This window comes from Camelus ferus, chromosome 13 (assembly GCF_009834535.1).
Source record: "Camelus ferus isolate YT-003-E chromosome 13, BCGSAC_Cfer_1.0, whole genome shotgun sequence".
NCBI lineage: Eukaryota > Metazoa > Chordata > Mammalia > Artiodactyla > Camelidae > Camelus > Camelus ferus.
Genome location: NC_045708.1, coordinates 21436054 through 21463702, shown reverse-complemented (window position 1 = coordinate 21463702; position 27649 = coordinate 21436054). Strand labels below are relative to the sequence as shown.

Below are 27649 nucleotides of genomic sequence, written 5' to 3'. Positions count from 1 at the left end.
AGAGTTCTGGAGGTCCGAAGTCCGAAGTGGGTTTCACTGGGCTAAAATCAAAGTGTCAGCAGAGCTGCATTCCTTTTGGACAGGGGAAATCTGTTCCCTCGCCTTTTCCAGCTCCTAGAAGCTGCCTGCATTCTTTGGCTTGTGGCCCCTTCCTCCATCTTCAGAGCCAGCAGGTTGGCCTCTTCCCATATCTGTCTGACTCTGATATTTTTATCTTTCCCTCTTTCACTTATAAGGATTTTTTGGATCACATTGGGCCCACCTGGACAATCCAAGATAATCTCAAAATCCCTAACTTAATCATATCTGCAAATCCCCTTTGCCATATAAGGTAACATATATTCAAAGTCTCTGGGGGTTAGGATGTAGGTACTCTCAGAGGGCCCTTATCCTGCCTACCACGGTGGTCTTGGCCAAAGGGACCTAGCGTTTGGAATAACAGCCTTCCCTTCCTCAAGAGATCGGAGGGGAGGAACATAAAGAGGATGAGGCTTCCAGCCCGTGGGGAGTGACCGAGTCTCCACCCAGGGACCATTGTGCACTGGAGGCTGGTCAGCTCGCAAGGAGCAGAAGATGCATCAGAACTCAGTGCTTCTGGGAGGGAGACAGTGCCTGGGAGGTGCCACTTGCCCACGAAGCAGCTGCCCCTTGTGGTCGCTGGCCCCTCATGGAGGCTGCCCCCGGACTCAGCAGCAGACTGATCAGGGTTCAAATCCCCATTCTGCCTCCTCCCAGAAGCCTGGATGTGGTTAAGTTCGGGGAGGAGGATGGGCCGAAAAGGGAAGAAACAAACAAGATGGGTCTGCACCACGTGACCTCGTTTCATCTTCACCGAGGTGGAGCTTCTGCCTCCGTCTTGCAGATGTGGAAACAACAGCTCAGAGAGATCAAGCACCTCGTCTGAGATCACACAGCTACTGTGGGATTTCCCATGCACCAGGATTCCCAAGTCGTGACGCCCCCACCACCTCTATGGCTGTTTGCCACACCTGCCCGCCTTCTGGGCTGTGTCTGCCCTGACATTTTCCTTTAAATTGACTTATTGTTTTTTTATTTAAATGCATCTGTTTTAAACTGAGACTTTATATTACTCCCATAAATGGAAAATCACAGAATTCATGGGCTAGTTACGTATATTTTTATAATGTAGGTTAAAATGAATTTATCATCATAAAAATGAAAATTATTCATCTATATACCATGTAAAATGATTTCTCATCTCCATTAGAGTGTTTGGCCCTGTCTTTGAAATTTGGCTCCACACCTGCTCTGGTTTCACCAAATCATAATGTTATTAATGGCTATCATTTATTATGGTATTGAATTTCAAATGGCTTCCCAGCACAATTAAATCCAGATTCTTCAGCCTGGCCTTGGGGCTCTACTAGCCTCTGCTTTCCTCATCTCTAGCCAGTCTGGCCCTGCTGCTCTTGGGCAAAGAAGGGCTTTTCTTGTTGCATTGGCTACCCAGCCAGGAGGTGCCAGGATTTGAGCCCAGGCTGTGAGCCTTGGATCCAAGCTCTTAACCACTACACTATACCACCTTTCCATGATGCCTGGTCTCAGCAAGGCCTATGACCAAAAAATAGACAAGCTTGAAAATGAAGTTGGGAAGGGCGTGGCTGGGTCACCCAGGAGCCCCAAGCTTAGAGCCCTCCTTGGTCTCATTGGCAAACAGAGAAAGGTTTGATCCAGTCCACTAGCCAAGTTTTGTAGGCCCCTGTCAAGGGGGAGGAGCTTAGAGACCTTTTATAACCTTTCCTGGTGTAGAGATGATGGGGAGCTGTAGTGGCTAATCCTAACTGTGATCTCATATAAGGGTGGGACTTTACGGCATGTCCCACAATGTCTTCTACCTGAAGTTTCATGTAGCGAGTGAGCTCAGTGTCTGCACAGAGCAGACTTCTTACAGGAACTCTGCAAGTGCCTCATGTTCTTTCCTTTACTGCAATACAGATGGATAATTTATCATCTGGGAAGGGAGTATAGATCCCAGTGTAGCTTGCTTAATAGTCACAGTAGATTAACTCTGACTTTTCCCAAGAGTGAGGGGAAAAAAATCTCTGATTGCACGGCAGCATTAGGGGACCCTGAGGCTCACAAAGGAGGGCTTGGCTTCAGGTCTCCCAGATGCTGTGAGGAATTAATGACCTAGCTGTGCGAGGAACCAAGCCCAGGGACTGACATATGGTTGATGGATTTGTTTAGTAATTATTCTTGTCCTGCTTTGGACAGGGTTCAGAAAGAATACGCTTCTCTCTGATGCTGGGAGCAGAGTGAAGAGAATACCAGTGCTAAGGGAGTGGCTTCTAGAACCCGTTAAGCCTCGGTTCAAATCCCCGTTCCTCCATGGGCTAGCTGTGTGATCTTGGACAAATCACTTCCCCTCTCTGTGCCCCAGTTTCTTCACCTGAGAAATAGGGATAATAATAGTACCTCCCTTTGAGGGATCCAAGGGTTGAGGTGAGGATTCGAGGACTTAATCCAGGAGCATGCTTAGAACATGTAGGAAAGACTAGATGTAGTTGTTTTTGTAGCCAGACAGACCTGGGTTTGAATCCTGCCACAGGCCCTAACTACTGTGTGATTTGGGGTGAATGCCTTGACCTCTCTGGACCGCTGAGTCTCTGTCTGGAAATGGGGTTGGTAAGAGTCCCTGCTTCCCAGGATGGTGGTGAGAATCCAGTGTGCCATGTGTGTGAAACCGCTCAAATTCCAGCCCTGGCAGACGGCAGGTACCGACGGTGTAAGGGTCTGCTCTCTCCAGGGGAGCCTCTCCTGGGCATGGCAGGGACCCGCTGTTGTGCTCCCAGGCCGGCTGGGGCCCGTCCCAGCTGCCCCACCCCCGCTGTGACGCCCATGCCCCTGTCTGTCTGAGGGGCAGGAAGGAAGTGAAGAGGGCAGCCGGCAGCTTCCCCTTTTCTGCCCTGCTCCAGGCGCCTGGCTCCTTCCCTGTCAGAGCCTCAGAGGAGGGGAGGCAGCACCATGGCCCCCCGCACGGCTGCCGTCCGCCAGACCTGCTGCTGCTTCAATGTCCGCATCGCCACCACCGCCCTGGCCATCTACCATGTGGTGAGTGTGCGGGTGGGCCTGGGGACGTTGTGTGTGTGCGTGTGTGTGTGTGTACGCTTCTGAGTGTGACAGAGGGCCCTGATGTAATGAGACCCCTCCAATGGGAGGACTGCTGCTCGCCACCATTTTGTGCGACCCTGGATAAAAGTCTCTTCCCTGCTCTGGGCCTCTGTTTTCCTTTCTGTCAAAAATGAGGAAGGAGACCCTTCAGTAGTGGCCGGAGTGGAGCATCAGCGGGGAGTAGAGGAGCTTGTTCTAAGTGAATGTAGCTCACATTCTTTCTGAGGCTCAATTTCTGACTCTGTGAAACGGGACAGTTAGGAACCATGAGGTCATCCGTGTACGAGCGGAGCAGCGATGTGAAAGTGCTTTGGAAGCCAGGAATCTTGGGAGAGACACAGGCCGGGATGTTGCCAGGATGTGGGGTCAGGCTGCAGGCACGGCATCGACTCCTCCCTCGGGACCTGGGCTGCTGGAGGTGATGAGAAGCGGGACTCCCCCTTCTGTGCTTCCAGGGAGAGGAAGGGGGCTGAGTCCTTCTCCCCACCAGAGAAAAGGCGATCTTGTGCGGATGAGCAGGGTGACTTGCCTGGCTCAGGCTGGGCCCAACGGTTCCCCTTTGGAGGCCAGTGTGCACAGCCGGTTGTGGAGCCTTTGTCTCCTGTTAATTCAGAGTGATTCTGGGCGAGTTACAGCCCCCTGGGCTGGAGGCTCTCTCTCTGTCTTGGTGGCTGAAGATTGGGATCTCTGTTCTGCCCTGTCCAGACCCATCCCCCTACTGACAGCTCCGAGCCACACCCAGCTCCCCCAGACCCGGACACCTTCCTCCCAGGGTGACTCAGGGCCTGTGGTTAACAATTCTTTTATAAGCCTGGAAGGGCTTCCTCAAAATTAGCCCAAATCTGGTCCGCTGTGGTGGGCTGCTGTAAACTGCTCAGACAAGGCTGCATCTGTTTCCTGTCCCAGGCAGAGCAGGCAGGGCTGCGGCCAGAGCCCAGCCTTTGGAGGGCTAGTGCTATTCAATGGTCAGTGCACAGCCTCTGGATCCAGACTCCGGTGTGCAAATCCTGGCCTCATCACTTCCTGGCTGTGCAGCCTTCGGCCACTTACTTAACCTCTCTGAATGTCAACTTCTTCATCTAAAAATGGGCATGAGAATAATAATACCTCTCTGATAGAGCTGTTGTGAGACTCAAAGGAGTAAATATCTACAAGGCATGTAGCAGTGCCCGACAGGTCGTTGAGTTTATTATTAGTAACACCTCAGGCACGGAGGCTGCTGCCGACACATCTGTAGTAAAGCTGACAGGACCCTGGTTTTGGGTGGAGCTCAGAGGTTGCTCTGCCTAGTTTCTGCGCATGCAAGAGTGATCCTGAGAGAAGTGGATGGCACCTTGCCTGTCCCCAGACCAAGTCCTTAGAGAATGGACAACATTCTAGGAAGTACAGTGTGTAAGCAGGGGTGTTCTGGTGGGGAGCAGACCCTTGGATCCCTACCCCGGCTCTGCACTAACTGGCTCTGTGACCTTTGACAAGCTGCTCCCTTAGGCCTCATGTTTTCCTTTACAAGGTGACGGGCAAGGGGCTGTGGACTGGCTCCGAGGTCTCCCATGCCTCCAGGGGACGGCCAGCTTGTGCTACTGAGTGTGGTGGGGCAAGTGGGCCTGTGGTGACCAGGGAGCCCGTGCCGGGTCTATTCTGGTGGCCGCTCTCTGTTTCCGCTGATTGTTGTGGTGGAAGAATGTGGGCCCCAGCAGCAGCAGCTCCTCTGACATTTGGAGAAACAGGAAACTCTGGCTTTTATGTCACCGTTTCTGCTGTTTCCATGTTAGTGACTGATTTGAGGTAAAAAAGAAATCCCTGGGCAGACCAAGTCAAATCCATTTGCAAGCTGCTGGGCCCGGAGGCTCCTCTGCAAATCCTAGACTTTGTGACTCGAGGTTTCTCCTTGATCGTGCTGTCTGAGGTCCTCACTTGTACATGGATAAGTGCCATTAGTTCCTGTCCACAGAGCTGGAGGATGTGTGGGCAGGTGATCGGGGAAGGCTTCTTGGAGGAGGTGCTGCTAGTAGAGGTGTAGAGTTTGGTTGCAGGGAGTAAGGTTGGGGGAGGAGCAGGTGTGGACGCTGAGGACAGTGGCTGGTACAGGGTACCCTACACAGACCAACGTGGAGGCTTTAGGTTGGGGAGCAGGGGGTGGGAGGGGCTTGGAGTGACAAGTTAAAGAGTCTGGACCTTCACTATAGGGCACTAGTGATATTTGGGGCTGGAGAATTCTTTGTTGTGGGGACTGTAGAGGACATTGTAGGACATTTAGCAGTATCCTGGGCCTTTATCCACAAGATGCCAATAGCATCCCTTCAGCTGTGATAACCAAAAACATCTCCAGACATTGCAAATGTCTCCTGGGAGCAAAATCGCTCCCAGTTGAGAACCACTATCTTCAGCATGAGTCGTGGGAAGCCGTGGGATGTTCTAGACCAGAAGGATTGAGAACAGAAGAGAAGTTTGGAAGCTGTACTGCTGGCCTGGGCAGTCATCCCTGGGCTGGGGTCCTTGGTTGATTCCAGCGGGCCATCGTCCTCCTGCCCCTGCTATGAGAGGCCTCTGCTCCTTCCCAGAAAGGGCAGGGACTGGGGGCTTTTTCTGTGGTCTGGCAGTCGCATGGCAGGTGTGTGGTCAGGGCCTCGAACATCTGGATGGAAAAAGAGAAGTTGCCATCCAGATGTGTTGATCACCCAGATTGGTCGTCATCTGGAGCCAGTCATGGGCGACGGCCCTGCACACGGAGAGCTATTTGTGGACTGAGCCCCTGTGGGGAGGGTTAAATCCAGCCCTGGGCACCCTGAGACAGGGCCACAGTTTATTGAGTAATCTGGGCGTTATTACTGGAGGACCTTCACGTCCAATGGCTGGAGGACCGTCCTCAAGATTTCACTGGGTTTGTGTTGAGGATTCCCTGGGTCACGAATGATTGCGGACCCGAACTTGCACACTTAGGGTAGTCAGAGGACTTTCTTAAATCGGGCTCTTTGGTCTTGGCTTGCCTGGCAGCACAGAGCACGCCTGTTCTAAGTTAATGGCAGGAGATGGGGACCCTAGAAGAGCCTTTCGCCCAGAAATAGCTCCCTCCTGGACCTCTCCTCTCCAAGGTGCCTGGAATTCCATTAGAAATGCATTGTCCGATAAAAATCTTATATCCACAGTGATTTCAGCGCTGTAGCAACAGGAGATACCACAACAAGGCCAGGAGGAAATGAGGCTCATGCTGGCCGCGACTTTGTTTCTGGGTTATGGGTTATAGGATGGTGAATTTTTTCTACTTTTCTGTATTCTCCATATTTGGTACAATGAGCATGTACTATTTTTTAAAAATTAATTAATTAATTAATTTTTTGCAGAGGAGGTAGTTAGGCTTATTTATTTATTTTAATGGTGGTGCTGGGGATTGGACCCAGAACCTCGGGCAGGCTAGGCACGCACTCTACCACTGAGCTCTGCCCTCCCTCCAAGCATGTACTACTTTTTAAAATAAACTTCTCATTTTAGAACGGTTTTGGATTTACAGAAAAATTGTAAACATAGTGCAGAATTCCTGTATGCCCCACAACTGGGTTCCCCGACTGTTAACATCTTCCATTAACGTAGTGCATTTGTCACTATTGATGATACACTATTATTAACTCAAGTCCGTACTTTGTTCACCTTTCCTCAGCTTTTTCCAAGCATCCTTCGTCTGTTCCAGGATCCCATTCAGGATTCCACATTACATTCAGTCGTCAAACCTCCTGAGTTATCTCTTGGCTATGATGGTTTTTCAGATTTTCCTTGTACTTGATGATCTTGACAGTGTTGGAGTCCTGGTCATGCATTTTGTCAAATATCCATCAAACGGGACTTGACTGGTGGTTTTCTCATGGTTAGACTTGGGCAATGTGTCTGGGGAGGAAGGTGGCACAGGTAACATGCCCTTCTCAGCAGAACCCACCAAGGGTATGTGCTTCTGGCTTATCTTGTCACTGTTGCTGTTGACCTTGCTCGCCTGGCTGAGGTCGTGCACGTCAGGTTTCTCCATTGTCGTGACTGTTTCTCACCCCTTGTCCATATTGTCCTTTTTGGAAGAAAGTCACCACGCGAAGCCCACCCCTAAGGAGCTCTGCTCCCCCTCTTAAGGGCAGAGTAGCTACACAACGTTTGGAATATTTGGAATTCCTCCCGGGAGATTTGTCTACGCTCCTCATTTCTTGTACAAATAAATGGTTTATTTATTTGTATCTGCAGGGACTCGTGGAAATTTATTTTATCCTTTGCGTTATAATCCAATGCTATTTATTTGGGTGCTTGTGTCCTACTTATTAAATTGGAAAATAAAAAGTAAAGCGACTTCTATTATTTAAAGGAGTTTCTCTCAGATGCAGATTTGTTCTCAAATATGTCTTTTCAAAAAATTTATTTATTTTTAAAATTGAAGTACAGTCAGTTACAATATGTCAATTTCTGGTGTACAGCACAATGTCCCAGTCATGCATATATATACATACATTTGTCAAACATGTCTTTCTTTTCTGCGCAAGGCCCCAGGCCAGCGTGTGGGCCTGACTCATTCATGGCCTCTGCCCTCTAGGGGTTCCAACCTGCCAGGGACAAACTGTGGTAATGGTGTTGATGGATAACAGTGCGAGGGCACAGACGAGGAGCCTTAGCCCAGTCCTTGGTGGAGGCTGGGATTCAGGAAAGGCTTCTGGGGGAAGGCCTGAGTACTGAGGATGAACAGGACTTTGCTTGGGAATGTTGGGGAACAAAGGGCATGCTAGGTGGTGGCTGTGCACCAGCAAAGGCCTGGAGGTAGAAGAGGCCAGGTGATGCTTTGGAAACACTGAGAAGTTCACAGAACTGGGGTCAAGGGAGGGAAGGTCAGCAGGTGCGATGGGGGAGGCTGGAGAGGTCAGCAGGGGTAAGACTGGGCCAAGTCCCTGGCTTCTTTCAGGTGACATGGCTAAAAGGATGGATCTCTGCTTGGCCCAATTCTCTCATTTTACAGACGAGTAAACAAAGGTCCAGGAGGGTCCCTGACTTGCTCCAGGTCACACAGGACACAAGGGAGGGGCTTGCTCTAGGCCTCTGCTACCGGCACACAGGTGTGTGGAATGAGCCAGTGAGTGAACGAATGAATTCTTTCCCTGGCGCCATGGTCCTGGGGTGGCCTGTCTGTCTGAGAGGCCCCTTCCCTCATCCAGTCTTCATTTCTTTATGGTTTAGCTCACAGGAAGCTTCCTCCTCCAGGAAGCCCTCCTGCTCTGTCCTCCTCTGCAATCCAGTGGCTTCTCTCTCTCTGCTCCTCTTTGGGATTGAAAAGATCCCAGGCCCATCTCCATCACTCATGATGTAACTCTGAGTAGGCAGGTGCCTTTGCTGTGTGGGCCTCAGTTTCTTCATTTGTTAAATGGGGCCACTGGTCTCTGTCTCACGGGTGGTTGTTCTGAGGCACTGATGTAGCCCCTCTGGAGAGGAGGGTTGGCAAGTGAATGCCTGGAGTGGGGCTGGGGGAGAGGAACACAGGGGCCACTCCTCTTTCGAGAGCTCATCTGTTTGGGGCCTAAAAATAGGCCCCAACTGTTAAGTCTTCTGTTAGAACCTCTACCTTCACGCCCGATGACCCCATCTGGGGCAGAGGCCTTGTTCTGTGCCCTTTCTGGATGGAGGGGAGGCCAGTGGGGGGAGGGTGGGAATCGTAGCCCCTCCCTAGCACCATAGCCAAGGGGCCCTGGTGAGAACTGAGTTGTACTCATCTCTTGAGTGTGCTCCCCCTTTTATCTTATAAAATGTTGGAGCCTCAAGGGGGCACTGGACCCCCTCAGCCAATGGGGGTCTGCATGCAGGGCATTCTGGGGGTAAAGTTGGTTCTTCCTGCTGCAGTAGGCCTGGTGGTGAGGGTGGCCAGTCACCTGTGCTAGGTGGGCCAGCACTGACCAGACGCCAGGCTGGGCCTTGTCCTCTCCCCACTGCCCGGTTCTCATGCCCAAGGGAAGGGAAGCAGAGGGTTTGGGGGAACGGGAGGTTGGTGGTGGTTCTAGCCATTGGGGGTTGCCTTGGTTGGAGGAGCCCCTGCTGTCAGAGGGCCAGAGCACGGGGAGGCAACAGCCCAGGGGAGAGTCCTCCCTGGTGCAGGGGCTGGGCCCCTGCTCAGATGGGCCCCATGCCTGGAGGGCAGAGCCTGGGTGGGCCCAGAGCCCCTCAGGAAATGAGGCTTTTATTTTGAGCCCAAGGCAGTGGCCTGGAACCAGGACTTTGCTCTGAGCTCATTATGAGGCCTGCATTGGTCTCTCAGGGGACCCCACCTCATTGGGGGAAGTGGGGGGCACAGAACCCCTGATGAGGCAGGAAGCTGAGCAGGGAGCTGTGCAGAGCTGAGCAGGGCACTGGCTCCCTGCCTTCCGGCCCTCAGCCCTGCTGCAGGCCCAGGGCTTGCTTGCCTCCCCATCCCCCAGCCTCAGTGTCCCCGCCTTTCAACTGGGGGCCAATAACCACGACCTGCAGGATCAACGACCCAAAGGAAACCAGGTGGGAGAAGCACCTGGAACCTGGAGAATTCCACACAGATGGTAGCTACTGCTGGAACCCCCATTTGGCAGGAGAATAAACTGAGGCTCAGAGAGGCCAAGTGACTTTGAAGCTTGTGCAATAAAGAACAGGAGTCCCAGTGTCTAGCGTGGTGGCCCGGGCTCTGCCTGCTGCTCCAGACCATGTCAGGGGAGAGGCATGTCTTCTTGGCAGCGATGGGGTGGGGTTCAATTGTAATATTTGAGGAGCCTTGTTCTTGGAAACAGAACCCACATGCGAAGATGCAGTCTTGATTTTACCTGCAGAAATGGGGGGAAAAGTGGGAATGATAGCCGAAGCTGCCTTGTAAGGCTGAGGTGGGGACAGAATGACAGTGCGGGCTGATAACTCCGAGGACCCAGCCTCTCCCAAGTGCTTGAGCGATAGGAACCTGTTACACGTGGGAGCCTTTGCCCTGAAGGTAAATAGGGAATTGATGTTTTATGGGGTTAGTTTGGAGGATGCAGGGTGCTTCTCCAGATACTCAGGAAATGGAGGATGATGGGGGCTTGGGCCAAGCCTGAAGGCTGACTCTGAGCCCTCAAATGGGTGCCCATAAAAGATGACCACCCCCCCCACCCCCAAGACTGGCAGAGGCCAGTGGAATTCACTGGGCCGGAAATTTCACCCTTAGTGCCTGTTCCTTCATGGGAAGGCTTGCTATCCTGTCTTCTCTAATAGGGGCAGGTCTGGAAGGTCAAAGGGCAGAGGGCAGAGGGCAGGTGTTGCTGGGCTGTCACACACCAGGCACAGGCAGGGGAGGGGCTCCGAGGATGACACACTGGCTTTCCTGGGCACTGGGCCAGAGCTAGCTGCTCCCTGCACAGTGCTCCCGTCTGGCACTTTCCACACTGCAGTGTGATGAACCTTGGTGAATGCCATCTGGACCGTGTACTCTGTGAGCTCCTGGTCTTTGCACGAGCTGTCCCTTCTACCTGGAGTGCTCTTTCTCCCATCCCTGTAAAACCACGTGTCTCCCCAGCATCATCTGCATCCCTCCACCGGCCCAGCCACCTGGCAGCTACCATTTCCTTGTGGCCTCCTGTATGCCTGGCCCACGGTGAGCCTAAGCCACGGTTCCCCAAGAGAAGCTTCTTGCAGTTTTCTGAATGTATCTCACCCTCTTTTGCTTTCACCCCTGCTGTTCCCTCTGCCCGGAACACCCTTCCCACTGCCCTTTGGAAGAAGTCTTCTTTAAGAATTACCGCCTCTCAGAAGCCTTCCTGGAGCTCCTCCTTCTGGGGCCCAAGCTCCCAGTGTTTCCCTCCCATCCCAGGGTGGCTCCCACCCCCACCTGCTGGGGCCTTGGGGTGCATTTTGGAGGCTTCTCCAGGTTTGGCCTGGGCTGATTCATCTCTGTAATCTCCAGGGTCTGACACGGAGTGGGTGGCAGCCACTCTCAATTTTATTTTACTTTTGTAAACTTTTTATTGATGTATAATTTATGTAAGTAAATCTTGATGATCTTCTTCAAACTGAGCACCCACGTCGCCTCCACCCAGATGGAGAAAGGGGCCAGGACCAGACCCCAGGGGCCCCCGGTGCCCTCTCCTCGTTACTATGCTCCCTGCCACTGACTTCTTCCAACCCACGAGGTTCTAGAACCACCCAGGGACGTGCTCTCTCTTCCTCTCAGCATTGCGTTCGTGAGCTTCCTTGGTGTTGCTGTGTGTACCCAGCTCACCTCCCCTTTGCTGTGTAGTGTTTTGTTGCATGAGTATATCACAATGTTTTTGCCTGTTCCACTGGGGAAGGACATTAGGGTTGTTTCCAGTGCAGGGCTATTACAAATGGGGACTATGGGTTGGTGTCCACACACAAGCACTTCTGCTGGCCCCTCGATCTTTTTGAAGCATCATCTTTGGTAGCAGACACATGTCACCTCATCCGTTCTGTGAGTGGTTGGGACCTTCTCTGCTCTACAGATGAGGAAACTGAGGCTCAGAGCAATACAGTGGCCAGAGTGGTGGGGACAGTATGAGGGACGGGATGGGAGGGAGGCCAGCAGGGCTGCAGCCTTGGCTGAGAGGTGGGGCACAGGGGTGCGGTGAGGGGCAGCCTGGCTGGGGCAGCAGCTGAACCGTGGCTCTGGGAGAAGGGAAGGTACATCACGATGGTATCGGGGCCGTCTGGGGAGGTGGCTGGGGAGATAGTGCTGCAGGGCCCAGGAGCGGCCCCCACCCAGTTGCCCCCTGATAAGCTGTGACGGGAAGTGTCGGGTGGGGTGGGGGGAGGGGAGCTTCCTGCTGCCGCTGACGTCTTTTCTCTGGTCCTCCTGCTAGACAACCCCAAGGGGCCCCAGGGAAAACAGGGTGGGCTGGTGAGGTAGAGGGCTCTGAGCTTCAAGGAAGGGGTGATAACGGTGATGGATGACAATGATGATAATAATAATGTCTAAGTGTGCAGGAGCCTTGAGTCTGCAGGCCACGGGAGCCAGAGAATTCAGGGTCAGGGTGGAGCAGCCCTGGAAGGCAAGAGGCAGCCTGAAAGGGTGTGCACTTTGGACCCATTTCCATTGTTGTAAAGGACATTATCACTGTTGGGGAGGGTTGAGGGCAAGCCTGGGGCTGACTCCTCATGCCCCGTCACACAGCGGCCCTCCTCTCTCCTCAGATGTGAGCCTCAGGGACCTGTAAGGAGGAGTCCATGGAGTTAACAGACAGCAAGGTGTCCACGCACCAGCTGGCACATAGTAGGTGCTCGCTGAACATTGGATCTCTGTAAATTTTACCCCCTGAAAGCTCAGAGCGTGGGTCTCTGCCTGCCTGCTTATGAGAGGGTGGGTCCTAAGCCCAGCAGGGGCTCTGAGAGGGTGGGCCCACATTCTTGGACAGGGAACTGGTGTTTGAGCCCAGAGTCAGGGGATCTGGTGTCACCACCACCATCATGTCGTGCTGCCACCACTCCCATCGACATCAGCCGTGGCAGCATGGCTGTAGGGTCGTCACAGTTAATCACCACTTCCCAGCGTGCCCACTGGCCTTACCTCCATCACCACCCCCCGCCATAGCCACTGTCACTTCTATTGTCACTGCTCATATGATCCTAACTTACCACCAGGCCAAACCTAGGAACAGGATAGCCAGTCCCCAGCTCCCAGCACTGTCGCCATGGTCAGTCCTACCTGCCAACATCTCCTCTGTTCTATTCAGCCACGACTTTTTTCAACAGTGCTCCCATCCCCCCACCGCCCCTTACCATCCTTGAGTCTTCCTCTCCTCCTGCAACTGCTGCCTCCTGTATTTCAGCTCGAGCTGTTGGTTGCTCCTCAGAGCCACCAGGAAAATAAGGAACTCTCCTGGCCTCCTGGCCGCTTCCCCCATTACTCAGCTTAGGGAAGTTGTATTTGTTGTTGAGAAAGCAGAGATCTGGCAGGGATGGAAATGGGAACTGAAACCAGGGAGAAGCAGAGGGAAGAGGTGAGAAAGGGGAGTGGAGAGCGGGGGTGGGGAGTGGAGAGCGGGGGTGGCAGTGGGGCGGGCTGAGCACAGCCGGGACTGATGTGGTCACGCGGCTTGAGCCTGGTGTGGTGTCTGGAGGACCGAGTCGGATTCTGGCCCTGAAGCAGGCTTGCTGCGTGGCCTTGGGCGAGTCACTGCCTCTCTCTGGGTTTCACTTCCCCACCCGGTGACATTCGCTGTCTCGGGGAAGAGGTATTGCTGCCCCAGAGTTTCCCTAGGTCTGTACTGCCAGCCTCTGGGCCGTGACTCACGATGTTCCCTCTTCCTGGAATGCCTCTCCCTCCTCTCTGTTGGAAAACGCCTACTTATCCTTCAAAGCCACGGCTAAGCTTTCCCATTTGTGACCCCTCCCTGAGCCTTCCAGACAGCAGTGATCACTCCCCAGTCAGGGACCCCGAGCCCTCTCAAGTCCCGTGTCGTGTCCCGGGGGACTGCGATACCTGCAGGCTGGGGTCGGTGGCTTTCCAAACAGGGCCAGGAGGCGTACTGTGCTCAGAGAGCGTTTACTGGATGAGCAAATGAAGGAGCAAATGAACACCTGCCCAATGGTGCGCACGGACGGAGCGCTTGCCATACGCCTGTCTCTGGGCTAGCATGTCATTTGACCGGATAGCAACCCCACCAGGCAGGTCCAGTTATCACCCCCATTTCTGACATGTGGAGACTGGAGGATCAGAGAGGTCGGTGGCTTGCTCAAGGGCACAGAGTTGGGGTTGCGGCCAGGACCACGTGACTCCAGCACCCCAGCTCTTAGCTGCATGGTCTCAGCGTGCAGAATTAAAGAGCAGTGAGAAGACGCTATGATGGAGGAACAGGTGGGTGAGTGAATGGCGTCTGCCTGGGTGTTGTGGGAGGAGAGGAGCCCTGTTCCTGTCCCAGGAGGGCATGAGTCCCGGCCCAGGCAGGCTCTCAGAGCTCAGGGAGAGGGCGGCACTGTGTCCAGGTGGAAACCAGGGGGGTGAGGGGAAGGTGAGGGCCAGGAGGCCTGAAAAACTGGACTCTTGGGATTTCCTGGCCTCTCCCAGATTACGCTATAGGTAAGCCAGGTATTTTCTGCGAACTACTCTTGACTGGGGACTGGGTGGAGCGGTGAGGGCCTTCTGAGGAGCAGGGTGTGGCTGTGGGGTGGGAGACTCTGGGCAGCCTAAGTGTGTCATGCCACGGTTTGCAGGAGTTCAGTCATCCCAGTGCAAATAGGAGTGACTCTTCATTGACAGGAGGAGGGTAAACTGAGGCCAGGGAGGAGCCAGGACCTGGCCAGGTTTCCACAGTGGTGAGGCAGTGGGGGAGGCCTCTTATGCCCCAGCTGCCGTCCCCTGACCCGTGGGCACCCAGGGCAGGGAATTGGCTGCTGAGGGAAGGTGGGCAGATGGTCTGTGAGACTAGGCGCTGGGCCTGAGCAACCACTCAGCCCTGGGTGGAGCCTAGACCCTGGGAGCACAGACAACAGGGTTCAAATCCCAGCTGGGCCATTTGACACAGGACATGCGAATTCTCCTCTTTGAGCCTCCATTCCTCATCTATAAAATGGGGAAAATGATTCCTCTCTTGCAGGGTCCAAGTCTGTATGTAGAGGTCTGAGCACACAGTAGGTGCTCAACAAATGTCAATTCCTCTCCATCCCATCTCCTAGGGAGTGAGATTCTTATTTTTCTCCATGTCTCCCATTGAAGGCTAGGGGCCAGCAGAGGGTCTGAGTCAGGCTCTAAGGTTGTCCTGCTCTGTGACCTGGGGCTGGTTCCTGCCTCTGTGAGCTTCAGGGTTCTTATCTGGCGAATGGGGACAGAATTATCCTTCACCACTGCAGGATGATGGAGAAGGTGCAGTGGGATAAAGGATGAGCCTGGTTTTAAACCCAGGTGGTTTTTACAAAAGTGGAAATGGTTCTAGTGTCTGCTGTTGCTTCTTGCACAAGCTGCAGGAGGTGGAGGAGACTGGGGAGGGAAGAGGAAGTGCTTGCCCCTCTGATTCTGCGGGGCACTCCTGGAAGTTGGGGAGGGGAGTAGGCGCAGGCGGAGCCAGAAGGCTGGGAGATGCTGGGAGGACAGTGGAGCAGGGAAGAGAATCAGATCCAGGGCCTGTTGGTTTGGGTTTGAATCCTGGCCCTGCAGATGACCAGCTAGGAGGCCTTGAACAAGTTACTGGATCGGGAGGATCACTGGGACGGTGTGGGTGATGCACCTAGCATGGAGTTGGGCTGAACAAATGTCCTTCCCCTTCCCTCCCCTTCCAGAGTCATGGGATATTCAGGAGGGGTGATCGGAGGGGGCAGTTGGGAAGCTGATGGCAGGATTGCAGGCATGGTGGCAGGGCTGTGAGAGGTGTTTGGGGCCAGAATTGAGGATTTGGGGAGTGGTCTGTGTATTAGCACTGATCTCCAAAGTGGGGTGATGCGCAAGGTGATCACTGGGGTCTCAGGATGACAATGTTAGAATTTCTAAAATTTTCAATCATGTTTTTATTAATCTCTGGATTTTTTTGCTTTGTATGTTTTATGATGTTCATGATAAACTAGGACATTAGCACATGTCTGTAACTTAGAAATAAATAAACAAAGAGGAGTGGGTTTAGAGGTTTCTGTTGACAATGATGCATGATCAAAATAGCTGAGCTCCCTGGGGGGAGTGGCTAGCAGGGTTCTGAGGTGTCTTGGGGAGTAGGGTGCATGGAAAGGCATCAGGACAACCCTGGGACACTGCGACTCCAGTCTCCACTTTGTCCCCAACTTGCTGTGTGTCTTTGGGAAAGCCACCTAACCTCTCTGAGCTTAGAAAACAAGCAGAAGGAGCTTATGCAATAAGTGGTCAGAGGTGCTTTCCAGCAACTGGAGGTTGGGATTGTCTGATTCTGAGCTTCGTTCCAGATCTCAGACAACCCTGGACTCTCTGGATTTCAAAAGCCTTGTGCTACGGCTGATAGGTACTCATGCCTTTCTAAGCTTGGATGCGACTCATCTGTATTCCGCTCGCACACTCCAGGGAGCCCAGAGCTCACCTTCTTGCAAGGTGCCCTGTTCTATCCTCGACCGAACTGTCCTCTGCCTCCCTTTCTCTTTCCCTCATTACAGGAGAAACTGGGAGGAGAGGGGCTGGAGCTCCAGCATTTAGGGGTTGAGGAAGCAGCTTTTCTCTCTCAGAGCTGTTTCCTGTGGGTACCAGCTGCAGCCCCCACCGTACCTACCTTCCGCTCTGAGCTGCCTCCCACCCTTTTTGGTTCACCCCGCCCCAGGTAGAGGGGGCCACTGGAGCAAGCGCACTGTCAGTCACCCTCGCACCCTCCTCCTGGGATGGCTCCGCCACCCGCTGTAAGCTCACATTATCCAAAAGCAGATGATGCTTGCTAAACACCCACCGCTGGGCCCCAAGCCCAGTGCTTTGCAAATAGGGTGCAATTTATTCCTCTTAGATCACGTTTCCAGATGAGGGAACTCAGAGAGGTAATGTGACTTGCCCAAGGCCGCATAATGACCTGGATTCAAATCCATCTCTGCCTGACTCTGGAGCCCAGCTCCTCATCAGTCTTCTCTGCTGTCCCTTTCTGCCCCCTGAACAGGATGTAACATGGCAGGAAGACAAATTGAGACCTATGTCTGAGCTAAAAAACCCCACACAATCAGCAAGGGGGAAACAGATGGTGGATGTCTAGTTGCTTGTCAGCTGAGCATCAGTTACTAGTGCAGGGCTGCCTAGAAAGCCAATGTAAACTTAGGCAATATTAGTAGAGGTAGGGCCACAACGAGGGAGGGGATAGTCTTGGTTCTCAGTGTGGTGGTGCCTGGAGAAGTGAGTGTGTGTGGTGGGGGAAGGGCAGAAGGCTTGCTCTAGGGACGTGGACACACAGAAGATTGTGAGTTCCCCGTGGTTGGAAGCACTTAAGGAGAGGTTGCAAGGCATAGAATTCCTACATTAGAAGATGGAGGACATGGGCAAGGTGACCTCTAAGGTCCTTTCAAGCTGCAGTTTTGTGGCTGGACTCCAGCCATTGCCAGGGCCAAAGCAGCAAAGCCCATTAGATCTGCCTTTTCTCTCTCATTCTTAGCATGGGTCCCCTTAGAGGGTGTGGTTTGTTCATTCATCCATACATCCATCTACTCATTCATCAAATGGAACAGCTAGACCAGTGGATGAGAGAGACACAGTCCTTCCCTGCTTGGAACCTATAGTCCAGAGGGGATAATAAAATAATAATAGTCAGCATAGATTGAATGATTATGATTTGTCAGGTGCTTTAAGTGAATTATACCATCTGGCCACACTACAACCCTAAGAGGCAGGTACTATCATTAGCTCCATTTTGCAGATGGGGGAATTGAGGGGCCTTCGGGGATGGGGTTGACCAGGGCACCCTGGGATTCACGGGTCAGATGCTCCCAGACTTGTGTTGATGATTCCAAGATGCTCAGATGCTGTGACTAAGATCCCATGATACACAGAGCTTGTCGTTATAAAAGCGGGCACAGAGGAGGGGGCCCAGTCACTGGCAGCAGCCCTCAGTCCCCCCACCCCCCCGCTCCACTCCACAAACCTGTCCTTCAAAAGTCACAGTTACCGCTTTACTGAGAACCGGGTGTGGTTCTAAGTGCTCTCCTGGGACGCTCTCATGTACCCCTCACATTAATCTCTTTAGGTAGCTATCAGTGTTAGCCTCATTTTACAGATGGGGAAACTGAGGCACAGAGAGGTCAAGTAACTTGCCCGAGCTCACACAACAGGAAAGAGGAAGGAGGACTATGGGCTTCAGCTGTCTATTTGTACAGGCCACACTTTATCCATGATGCTCGACCCGGCTTCCATCTCCTCTAGGACCTCGTCCTCACAGGCCCCTGGACTGCTTGCCGTCGGGGTGGGAGGGGCTGGTGGTGGAGCTGGGCAGGCCCTGGCTGACCAGTGCTCTCTTCTGCCCCCAGATCATGAGTATACTGCTGTTCATTGAGCACTCAGTGGAAGTGGCCCACGGCAAGGCCTCCTGCAAATTCTCGAAGACGGTCTACCTCCGGATCGGTAGGTCCAGGGGAAGCCGAGGTGGAGGAGGGGAAGGGGGAAGGGGAGGGGCACTGGCCAGGGGTAGACAGGCTGGAGTTGACGCCCTGTCACTTGTCCTTTTTGAGCTTCAGATCTTTCATCTGCAAAGGGAGCTATTCCCCCGGTCGCCACCAAAGTCTCCAGGTGTGAGAGCAGATAGGACGGCACTTGGCAAACCTAACCAGCTTAGAAAGGTGAAGCAGGGCTGGCCTGCTTACCCCTGTCAACAGCTGCCGTCAGAATAAAATCGAAGCTCCTCACCGTGGGCTCCAGCCCCTGCTTACTGCCGGGCCACCCCTCACAACTCCCTCCGTGCTCCCCCGCTTTCCCCTGCTCCAGCTGCACAGACCACGCCAAGCTCGGCCCTGTCCTGGGTCCCCTGCCTGGACTCCTGGTCACTTGGCTCACGGGCCACCTCCTCAGAGACCTTCCCCGACCTCACCCTGGCTACATTAGACCCCAGGCCGCCCTCCCATCCTGCGGTTACACCGTCCTGGGCTACCTGAAATGTTGTTTGCTGCCTTGGTCCCCTCTCAAGACAGAGGATTGCAGGAGGACAGGGCCTGGGCTTTCTCGTTCCCTGCTGTAGCTCCCATACTGGCAGTTTCCAAAGTGTGGTCCTCGGAACCCTGGGTGGGGGTTCCCAGGGGAGGCACTTCCAGGCCGCTCACTGCTCTCCTTGCCTTTCAGCCGAACTGATCTCCAGTTTCCTGCTCATCGTCATGCTCTTCTTCATCAGCTTGAGCCTGCTGATGGGCGTGGTCAAGGTGAGCGCCTGGCTTGGGTAGGGAAGGGGAGTCAGGACCTGGGGGCTGGCGGGGAGCTCTAGCTGTCCTCTTGCACCACTCTCCCCGCCACCCCATTCACACCCACTACGTGGGCAGCACTGGATGCTGAGAGGTGGGAGGTGGGTGTTTTGGGAGAACCCACCTGCACCCTAGAGATCGTTACAGTTATTCCTTGGGCTGGAGTCCTCCGTTCCCTGATAAAATATACCCTCCGTGGGCCGAGGTGGGCACAGATGGCTGTGGCTGCCACAGATGACAGACACTTGGGCTGAACTAGCTGGTGACCCACATCCTTTTGAAAAACTGCAAATGGCAAGAGGGAATTTCGGTAGAGAAAAAAGGAGGGGTCATTTGCAGTTGTGGGGAGACAGGAGAAAGCAGTGGGTTTTGTCATCAGTGAGAGGAGCTGAAGCAGAGTGGAGGTGCCGACACGTCCTGCTTAGTTCCATCCAGTAGCGGATGAGAGAGAGAGAGAGACAGAGAGAGACGGGCTGTGGTTCAGCTTCCTGCAAAGAGGAAGCCATCTGGCCCTCGGCCCCCAGGGGGTCAGGAAGCACGGACCCGACAGAGTGCCACGGATGCAGGCCCCAGAAATAGAGTCCCTCCTGGGCAGAGAGAGGGTGGCCTGGCACTCCCAGGGCCAGCAGGGTGGGCGGTGATTTGGTGCTTGTTTGGAACGTCTCCGCCTTGCCCGAAACGCCGCCGTTCACTCCCTAGCTCACGCCACTGTCTCGGGAGAGTGGGATCACCGTGGTTCCTGGCTGTTCCCCGGTGCCATGCCGAATAGCAAATGGTTCAGCTAGGAAGATGGGTCAGGTCATCCCTGACAGCTCTGAGATTCAGTCTGGGCTATTTTGGCTGCCTCCTGAATGATTTTAGATAACCACATGAGAAACCACAAAACCACCCTTTCTGTGATTTTGTCCCCAACTGTGGGTTCCTACACATTAATAATACTGGTCACAGTGGTCACTTGGTTTCAGTTGAAGGAGAGGGATTTCAGCCTCTGCCTCCTAGGGACTCTCTCTGTGACTGAACATCCCTGGGTGTGGCCTACACAGAGGCAGGACTCATTTTTAAAGCGGCGCAAGTGTTTCCCACCTCCGGGCCTTGGCTCATGCTGGCCTTTCTGCTTCCAATACCCTCCCCTTTCCCTCCTGCTTCTCTCCAGCTCTAGCCCGGGTGCCCCCATTTCCAGGAAGTCTTCCCTGATCCCTTCTCATCTGTAGAATGGACACAAAGTCCTTCCTCATTGGGTTCTTGAGAGTGAGTTGAATCAGACCCTGGTCCAGGAGCCCCCAGAGCACTTATCTCTGTAGACAGGGACGGTTCACCCTTAGGGCCTGGGTCTTACCTTCTCCCCCACCCTGGAACTCACTCAGAGGAAAGCATGTGGATCCCTGCAGGGTGACCTCAGCCAAGCCGGGCAGATGATTTGTGAGAGCACCGGGTTCCCTAGGAGGGATGGTGCCGGCCAGGGGCGCGTGAGGTCATCAGTCTGCACAGGACAGTTGTACAAGGGACCCCTGACCATACTGGGCTTGTTTTTCAGAACCGAGAAAAGTACCTGCTGCCCTTCCTGTCTCTGCAAATCATGGACTTCCTCCTGTGCCTGCTCACCCTGCTGGGCTCCTACATCGAGCTGCCTGCCTACCTCAAGTTTGCCTCCCGGAGCACCAGGCGGGCGGTGAGTACCTGGCCCCATCCCACATCCCACAACCGGCCAGCGGGGTAGGTGGTGGGGCTCAGGTTGGTGAGGGCGGGAGCCCCCAGAGCCCCCTTCTAGTTGGCGAGCTTGCACAAGTCCCTGAGCCCCACGTACACCCTACGTTTCTTTCTATAAATGTGTCTGAGATCACATCTCATCAATATGCCTTTATGAGCATTAAATGAGGAACGTATACACAGCGTGCTCAGCACGTGGTGAGCACTGAGCAAATGCCTCCCATGCGTGAATTTACACCATGGGAAAGGGCTCGTGTCCCATTTCCATCCCCAGCCCCTGCTTTGTCCCTCCTTTATAACCAAGTTGAAGAAAGGAAGGTAAAAATGGCTAAAGCCTGTGACTGCATCTGCAGTGGGAGTGCCCACGAGGCTGGCGCCCATCACTGGCACAGCTCCCCCAGAGCTGCTTTCTCCGACTGTGGTCCTTGAAGAGATCAAGGAACTGTATCACTGGAGGCCCCTGTTCTGGGAGTCAGGGGACCCTGGTAATAGCCTGGTGTGAATGTCTGAGAAATGGGCATCCATTTCTTTCTGGGTACCATGGACCAGAGATTGGCTGACAGTCTCTCAGGTTGGGGGCCCATTGTGTGCCCCACAATACCAGGGGCCTCTGGGTTGGGGCTGACCTGTTGGTCTGTCTTCTTCTGCCAAAGAGCCCCTCCAAGCTCCCACTGATGACCCTGCAGCTGCTGGACTTCTGCCTGAGCATCCTGACCCTCTGTAGCTCCTACATGGAAGTGCCCACCTATCTCAACTTCAAGTCCATGAACCACATGGTAAGTCCAGGCCAAGGGTCCACTCCCGTCACCTGGCCGTGTGGCCTTGAACAAGTTGCTTCCCCTCTCTGTGCCTCAGTGCTTAGGCTGAGTTCCCTAGAAGTGGAGCTGGGAGGAGGATTCTTGTGTGAGAGATTTACTGAGGAAGAGGTCTCAGAAAGAAACTTGAAAGGAGGGAGGGAAGCAGGTCAGACAAAGGGAAGAAGCCAGGCAGACATGTGACTTTAGGAGTAGCCCTGCCAGATTCCAGTGTGAGCGTGAATTGCTCTGCAGAAATAGTATTCATTTTTTATTGCTGTCTGACAGCTGATCCCCAAACAGTCACTTAAAACAAGAAAAAATTATTATCTTACACAGTTTCTGAGGATTGGGAATTGGGAAGCAGCTTAACTGGGTTGGCCAGACTCAGGGACTCTCATGAGGTCACATCGAGATGGGGACAGGGCCTGGGACGCTGAGGGCTTGGTTAGGTCTGAAGGAGTCACTCCCTGGCGCGGTGGTGGGCCCTTCACCTCAGCTCCCCACCACGTGCGCCTTTGATAAGGCTGCTTGAGTGTCCTCCTGTCGTGGCTGCTGGCTTTCCCCGAGTGAGCATCAGAGACAGACCATGGAGGAAACAGCCACGTGCTCTCAGAGGTCACACTATTGTTCGTGAGAAGGGAGCCTCTAAGTCTGGCCCATGCTTGAGGGAGGGGACATGAACTCTGTGTTTTGAAGGGGGGAGTGTCAAAGGATGTGCACACATATTTGCAAATGCCACAGATTTGTCCCACTGGAGCAGGAACCTTCCACCAACCAGTCCTGCTTGTAAGCGGCCCCCAGGGGAGGGGGTGCACCTCCCTGGTATTTCAGCATGAGGCGGTTCCATCAGCCAAGGCTGTCCTCCAGAGAAGGGCATGCTGTGGCCCACCGCCAGCGGGGGGACGTGGGCACCAGCCAGGTAAAGGCCCTCTGGTCGGGTATCAGCTGCATCTGCCTCCCTTGTTTTGCTCACCTGTCAGGTGGGGCTGATGGTAGGTAGGCAGCACGTAGCTCCCCTCACAGGAATCAGCCAAGATAATGGCTGTTCCACACAGCGTTCCTGTGTGTGAAGGGCCGGCTTTTATTCATCAATGTAGGAGCACTGTTAGAGTCCCTTATGGCCAGAGGCACTGACGTGGCCTCCAAATCTGTTGCAGAATTACCTCCCCAGCCAGGAGGGCATGGCTCATAACCAGTTCATCAAGATGATGATCATCTTCTCCGTCGCCTTCATCACTGTCCTCGTCCTAAAGGTGAGTGGGCCCCGGCTCCGGGAGCGGCGGTGAGGCTGTGCTGTCCTGGGCCCACCCAGGCCAGACTGTTAGGAGGCAGGGAAGCATGTCTTTTACTGCTGCCCTCCCTGCTTTTGGCTCCGTACTCCAGCCCTCCCCACACCAGCTCCTCTGACCCCACGTGGGGTCCTTGGGGCACCCGATTTAGAGGAAGGAGATCTGCGAAGACCACATACGTTCAGGTGTTTGGGACTTAATAAGTAACCCAGAGAGACCCTGATCCGGGGGAAGGAGGAGCTATTCTGTCTGGAATTAGATCCAGAAGGATCTGGGTTTGAATCCCAGCTCTCCCTTCAGTAGCTGTGCGATTGGTTTCCAGGTCACTTCTCTCTGGGCCTTGGGGCTCATCTGTGAAAGAGACATCGTAAGTCTTGCTTTGCCTGTGTCAAAAGTTTTATGCGATTCAGACACCAAAATGTAGATGAGTCCTGAAGTCATAGTACTAGAGTTTGGTGATGAGAAGGAGGGAGGGGATTGGTTTTATTCTTCTCTGGCGTAGTCAGGCCCAGAGGATAGAGTCCCGTTTCAGGTCCCAGTTCTTGGAGAGATGGTGACAGACAGAAGAGTGTTAATAGCTGCACAATAGTGGGGTGAGTAGGCAGGAAATCTCTGCCACCTGAAGGAGTCACAGAAAGGAGGGCAATTCAGCCTGGGAAAGAAATGACTCAAGGAGGACACGATCACCGTCTCCAAAAACCCGAAGGGCTCTCTCCTGGGGCTTCTAGGGGCCACAACAGGGCCCTGTGGCCGGAAGCCGCAGAGAGGCTGATGTCGACTCGAGACAAGGAAGGGCTTTTAAAAGTGTTCTTCTCTGATTGTGAAAGTAACACATGATCACTGTAGACATTTTGAAACTACAGATGAGCAGAAGGAAGACAATCAGCCCACCGTCCACCGCCACTCAGAGAGCAGCAGTGCTGAAATCTGGGTGCAGTTCTGCCCCGTCTTTTCACGCGGGTGGTGTAACCAGAGGTCACTGCCTCCTTTCACCTGAGGGCCTGAGCAGTCTCTGCCCTCACCTGATGCCAACCTGGGAATGGCTTTACTCCTTGTAATCTTCCCTCAAAGGACTCACCCAGCACAAGTGCACTGGGGATGCACAGTGAGAACTTCCCTGAAGGCTTGGGGGCACCAACGTGGGGGTTTACATCATTCACTCTGCTAGAGAAAAAGTGCCCAGAACCCACCATACAACTCGGTGCCCCCCGTCCCTCTCCTACTTTTTATCTTCATCGAGTGGGGGTTGGTTGTCTCTGTGCCCCCCATTCTGCCTCACTGGCCACCTTCCACCTACTTGCTTTTCCCTGGCCCTTCATACTTCATTCTCTAAAATGGATTGTATTTATTTCTGCTTCCTTTAAATCCCCATCATGATGCTCCATAAAACGAGAGACCTTCTAGATGCCAGAACCCGCTCTCCTTTCTTAGGAGGCAGTTTGAGGGCAGAGGAACAATATTGGCTATTGTTCCTTGAACACACCTTTGGGGACATCACTTCACTGCCCTGGAAATCTCCCAATTCTGACGTCAGTTGCCAAGAGAAAGCAGTTGCTTATGTCATGTGACAGATATATACATCTGTGCATATAATTTTTCTCCATTTATAAACAGGATACTACTGCATACACTGGTAATTGGCTTTGAAAAAACACCTCATAAACAATTTTGAAGAAAATCTTTCCCACAGTCAGGTCTGTCTCAAGATGGGCGGGGCCCCCACAGGAGGTCGTGAGCTTCTGGTCCCCGGTGGGTGTGGAGAAGTAGGATCTGCAGGGCTATTGCCAGGGAGGCTGGAGGGTGGCCCGGAGCCTCCAAAAAGCCTCTTCCTGTGCTGAGTCTGTGGGGCAGTGAAATGGGAAAAACCTGGAATACCTGGGACTGGCAGGTGAGGCTCCTCCCACCAGAAGAGGGGTCTGAGCAGCAGCAGCGACAGAATGCTGCCTTCAGGGGTGAGTGAGGGCCCCCCCAGGAAGTGCCCGGCATCTGCTGGGGCGTGCTGGGGCAGTGAGAAGGAGGCTCACCGGGCATAGCCTGACCTGGACCTTTTTTCCAGGTCTACATGTTCAAGTGTGTGTGGAAATGCTACAGATTCATAAGGTACATGAACTCGGCCGAGGGGAGGAGCGGCTCTAAGATGCTGTCGAAGGTGAGCCTTTTGGAGGAGGGGTGGTCAAGTCCCAGCTCTGCCACTCACTGTGTCATTTAGGGCAGGTCTATCTCTCTCTCTCCCTTGCTCAACCTCAATTTCTCCACTTGTAACTTGAGGATTGGACCAGAAGAAATGTGAATATCTATTTCTACTCTGATTGTCTAGGATTCTATTCATTAATGCATGCATTGAACATTTTCTGCCTCTTACTCTTTCTTGGCCTCATATCCAACCCTGGGGGTGCAGAGAAAACTAAGATGCCACCCCATTCTGGAGGAGAGTATAGTCAAGGGTGAACCCAGATGCAGAGATTTAATTACAACTCGGTGTGAAGCACACAGGGCAATGGGAGCACAGAAGAAGCCACTAGCCTCATCTGGGGTGTCAGGGAAGGCTTCCTGGAGGAGGTGACTCTTGACCAAGTCTTGGACTGTCAGTTGGTACAAGTTAGCTGGGAAAGGGGAAGGGGCTTTCCAGGCAGAGGGATGAGGTGCACTTAGAAGCAGCTAACTGGGGAAGTGATGGGAAAAGTGCAGCTGGTTTAAATTCCTGGAGGCTTACTTTCCTTATCTGTAGAATGGGGCTTGTATTAGTCAAGACTTTTTTGGGTTGCAAGTGTCAGAAACCCAATCAATCTCACTTATGTAAAAAAATGGAATTTATTAGCTTGTAGAACTTGAAAGTCCAATGTAAGTCTGGCTCAGGCCTGGCCAAAGCCTGACATCCAGACGTGATCTCATCCTCTGCATCTCTTGACTTGACTTTTCTCAGTGTTTGCTCCATTTTCAGACAGCCCTTTCCTCGTGGTGGCAAAATAGCTGCCAAAATCCCTAGGCTGATATCCCACCCTTTCAGCAACCCCTACAGAAAGAAAGGCATCCCAGGAGCATGTCTGATTGGGCCAATGTGGGTCACAAGCCTATCCCCAAACTAATTACAATTGTCGGGGGGATGAAATTCTACTCTGAGTAACCATGCCCCAGTCTCATATCCTCCCCGGGATCTGAGGGATAGGACCAGTTCTGAAAGCCCGTGGACTGAGAACTGTTCTCCCAAGGAAAATGGTGTGTGGTTATCAAAACAAGGGGGCTTAATGCTGAACAGGCAAAGGCAAGTCTGTCCATTACAGGAGCAGACACTGCACCTGCCCTGTGCCTGCAATACCTAATACAGAGTCAGCACCCAAGGCACACTCGTCATCATCACTGTCATCATTTTGCTAGAGGTGGGGGCTGGAGCCCCTTGACCCCAGGTTGGGATGGCGGTCCCATCTGATCAATTCTCAGCCCTCATCTCTCTATCCCTCCCAGGTGGTCCTGCCGTCCTACGAGGAAGCCGTGTCTCTGCCATACAAGATTCCGGAGGGGGGCCTGGCACCACCTCCATACTCAGAGGTGTGACGCTCGCCAGGCCCCAGCCCTGGGGCTGGGAAGGGTGGAGCTGCCTCGCGATCTGCTTCCTCGCTTTGGTGGCCCCTGTGGCCTGGGTAAACCACCTGGCTGACTTCAGGACAATCTGCTTGTGTCCCCCTTGCTGGCCTGCTTTTCCTGTGGGGCCTGGGAGATGCTCACAATTGGGTCAACCCCTTTAGGCTGAATGACTCCTTGGGTCTCTCAAAAATTCAGTCCAATAGCACTCGGCTTCTTCTGATCAGCTCTGACATGGGTTTAAATGATTGGTCATTCTGAAGTCAGTGAGTTTGGTTAAACAACTCTCAACCAGTTTTACCAAGTGGCTGACAAATCAAAAACACCCTTGTCGGTCCAGTGAAAGTAATTTGTACAGTCATTTGGTCAAACAACAACAGTCCGTTGCATTGGTTTGTAAATGGTTGTCAGTTCACACAGTAATTTAGTCAAGTAATCACCAATATATTAGTCCTCCTCACCAAATACATAGGTCCAGTTTCTTCCAACAGCTTGTTTAAACAATTATTAATTCAGCCAGCTGTCAGCTAATTTAGAATGGTGATAACATTCAATAATAAAAAAAATCAAATTAGCCCCCAAACTGTTCAGTTCAATCTAATCCAATAACCGGCTGCCCGCTCTGGTCAGTTCAGTACTTCTGAGTCCTGAATAATTGTTAATTCAATGAAAATTCAGTCAGACAGTTGCCAAACTGTCATTCAAGGGCTTGTCCCAGGAAATCACAGTTGTCTCAGCCATCCAACAACCCTTTCAAACGTACAATAGTTTCGCTGAAGAGTTGTCACCCTCAACCAGTCACACGTGGCCAGTGTGGTCACAGAGCAATGGGTTCTGGAAATGGGTCGCCTCCACCGCGGTCAACACTAGTACCAAGCGGTCAGCCCATCCCACGGGCAGGCCTGTCCATCGCCCATTCAGTTGTAGGCGACTCTGTTCTCCCAGCTGCTTGTGGTCAAACAGAAATTCAGCCCTGAAACCAGGCAAATCCATTTGTTGGACTAAATCCACAGGTTAGCTCAGTCAAAACAGGCAAACCCTTTGTGGGCACAGACCTGGCCTCAGGGACTCGTGCTGGTGGTGGCCGTAGGGAAGGTTTTGGTCCCCGCACGCTTTCGCCTGCTTCCCTCGGAGCCGGGGTTCCTGAGGGGGTTGACCCAAGGGCGGAGAGAGGGGCATGGAGGCAGGTTCTCTGGGGCCTGTGAGGGGGTACAGAGGGAGAGGGCTGTGCCAGGGGGTCCCCACCAACACCCCTTGTGTCATTGCTTTGTGTGATGGGGAAGAAGTTTCAATAAAGCAGCACCTCGCTTCTCTCTG

At 53.3% G+C, this 27649-nt stretch overlaps 1 protein-coding gene across 1 annotated transcript; it reads left to right on the top strand.

Annotated features, from left to right (window-relative positions):
• Window positions 1-2905: 2905 nt before the first annotated feature.
• LAPTM5 (lysosomal protein transmembrane 5) lies at window positions 2906-27649 on the top strand. Its single transcript, XM_006176167.3, has 8 exons — window positions 2906-3072; window positions 18040-18133; window positions 18845-18921; window positions 20495-20629; window positions 21321-21443; window positions 22622-22717; window positions 24810-24902; window positions 26216-27649. Exons 1-8 carry the CDS (start codon window positions 2986-2988, stop codon window positions 26303-26305), a joined length of 795 nt encoding a protein of 264 aa, XP_006176229.1. The 5' UTR covers window positions 2906-2985; the 3' UTR covers window positions 26306-27649.

Coding starts and splice junctions, on each gene's coding strand:
- LAPTM5 (XM_006176167.3), top strand. CDS start 2,986: ATGGCCCCCCGCACGGCTGCCGTCCGCCAGACCTGCTGCTGCTTCAAT. Junction 18,922..20,494: donor TGCTGATGGGCGTGGTCAAG/GTGAGCGCCTGG, acceptor CTTGTTTTTCAG/AACCGAGAAAAGTACCTGCT. Junction 22,718..24,809: donor TCACTGTCCTCGTCCTAAAG/GTGAGTGGGCCC, acceptor CCTTTTTTCCAG/GTCTACATGTTCAAGTGTGT.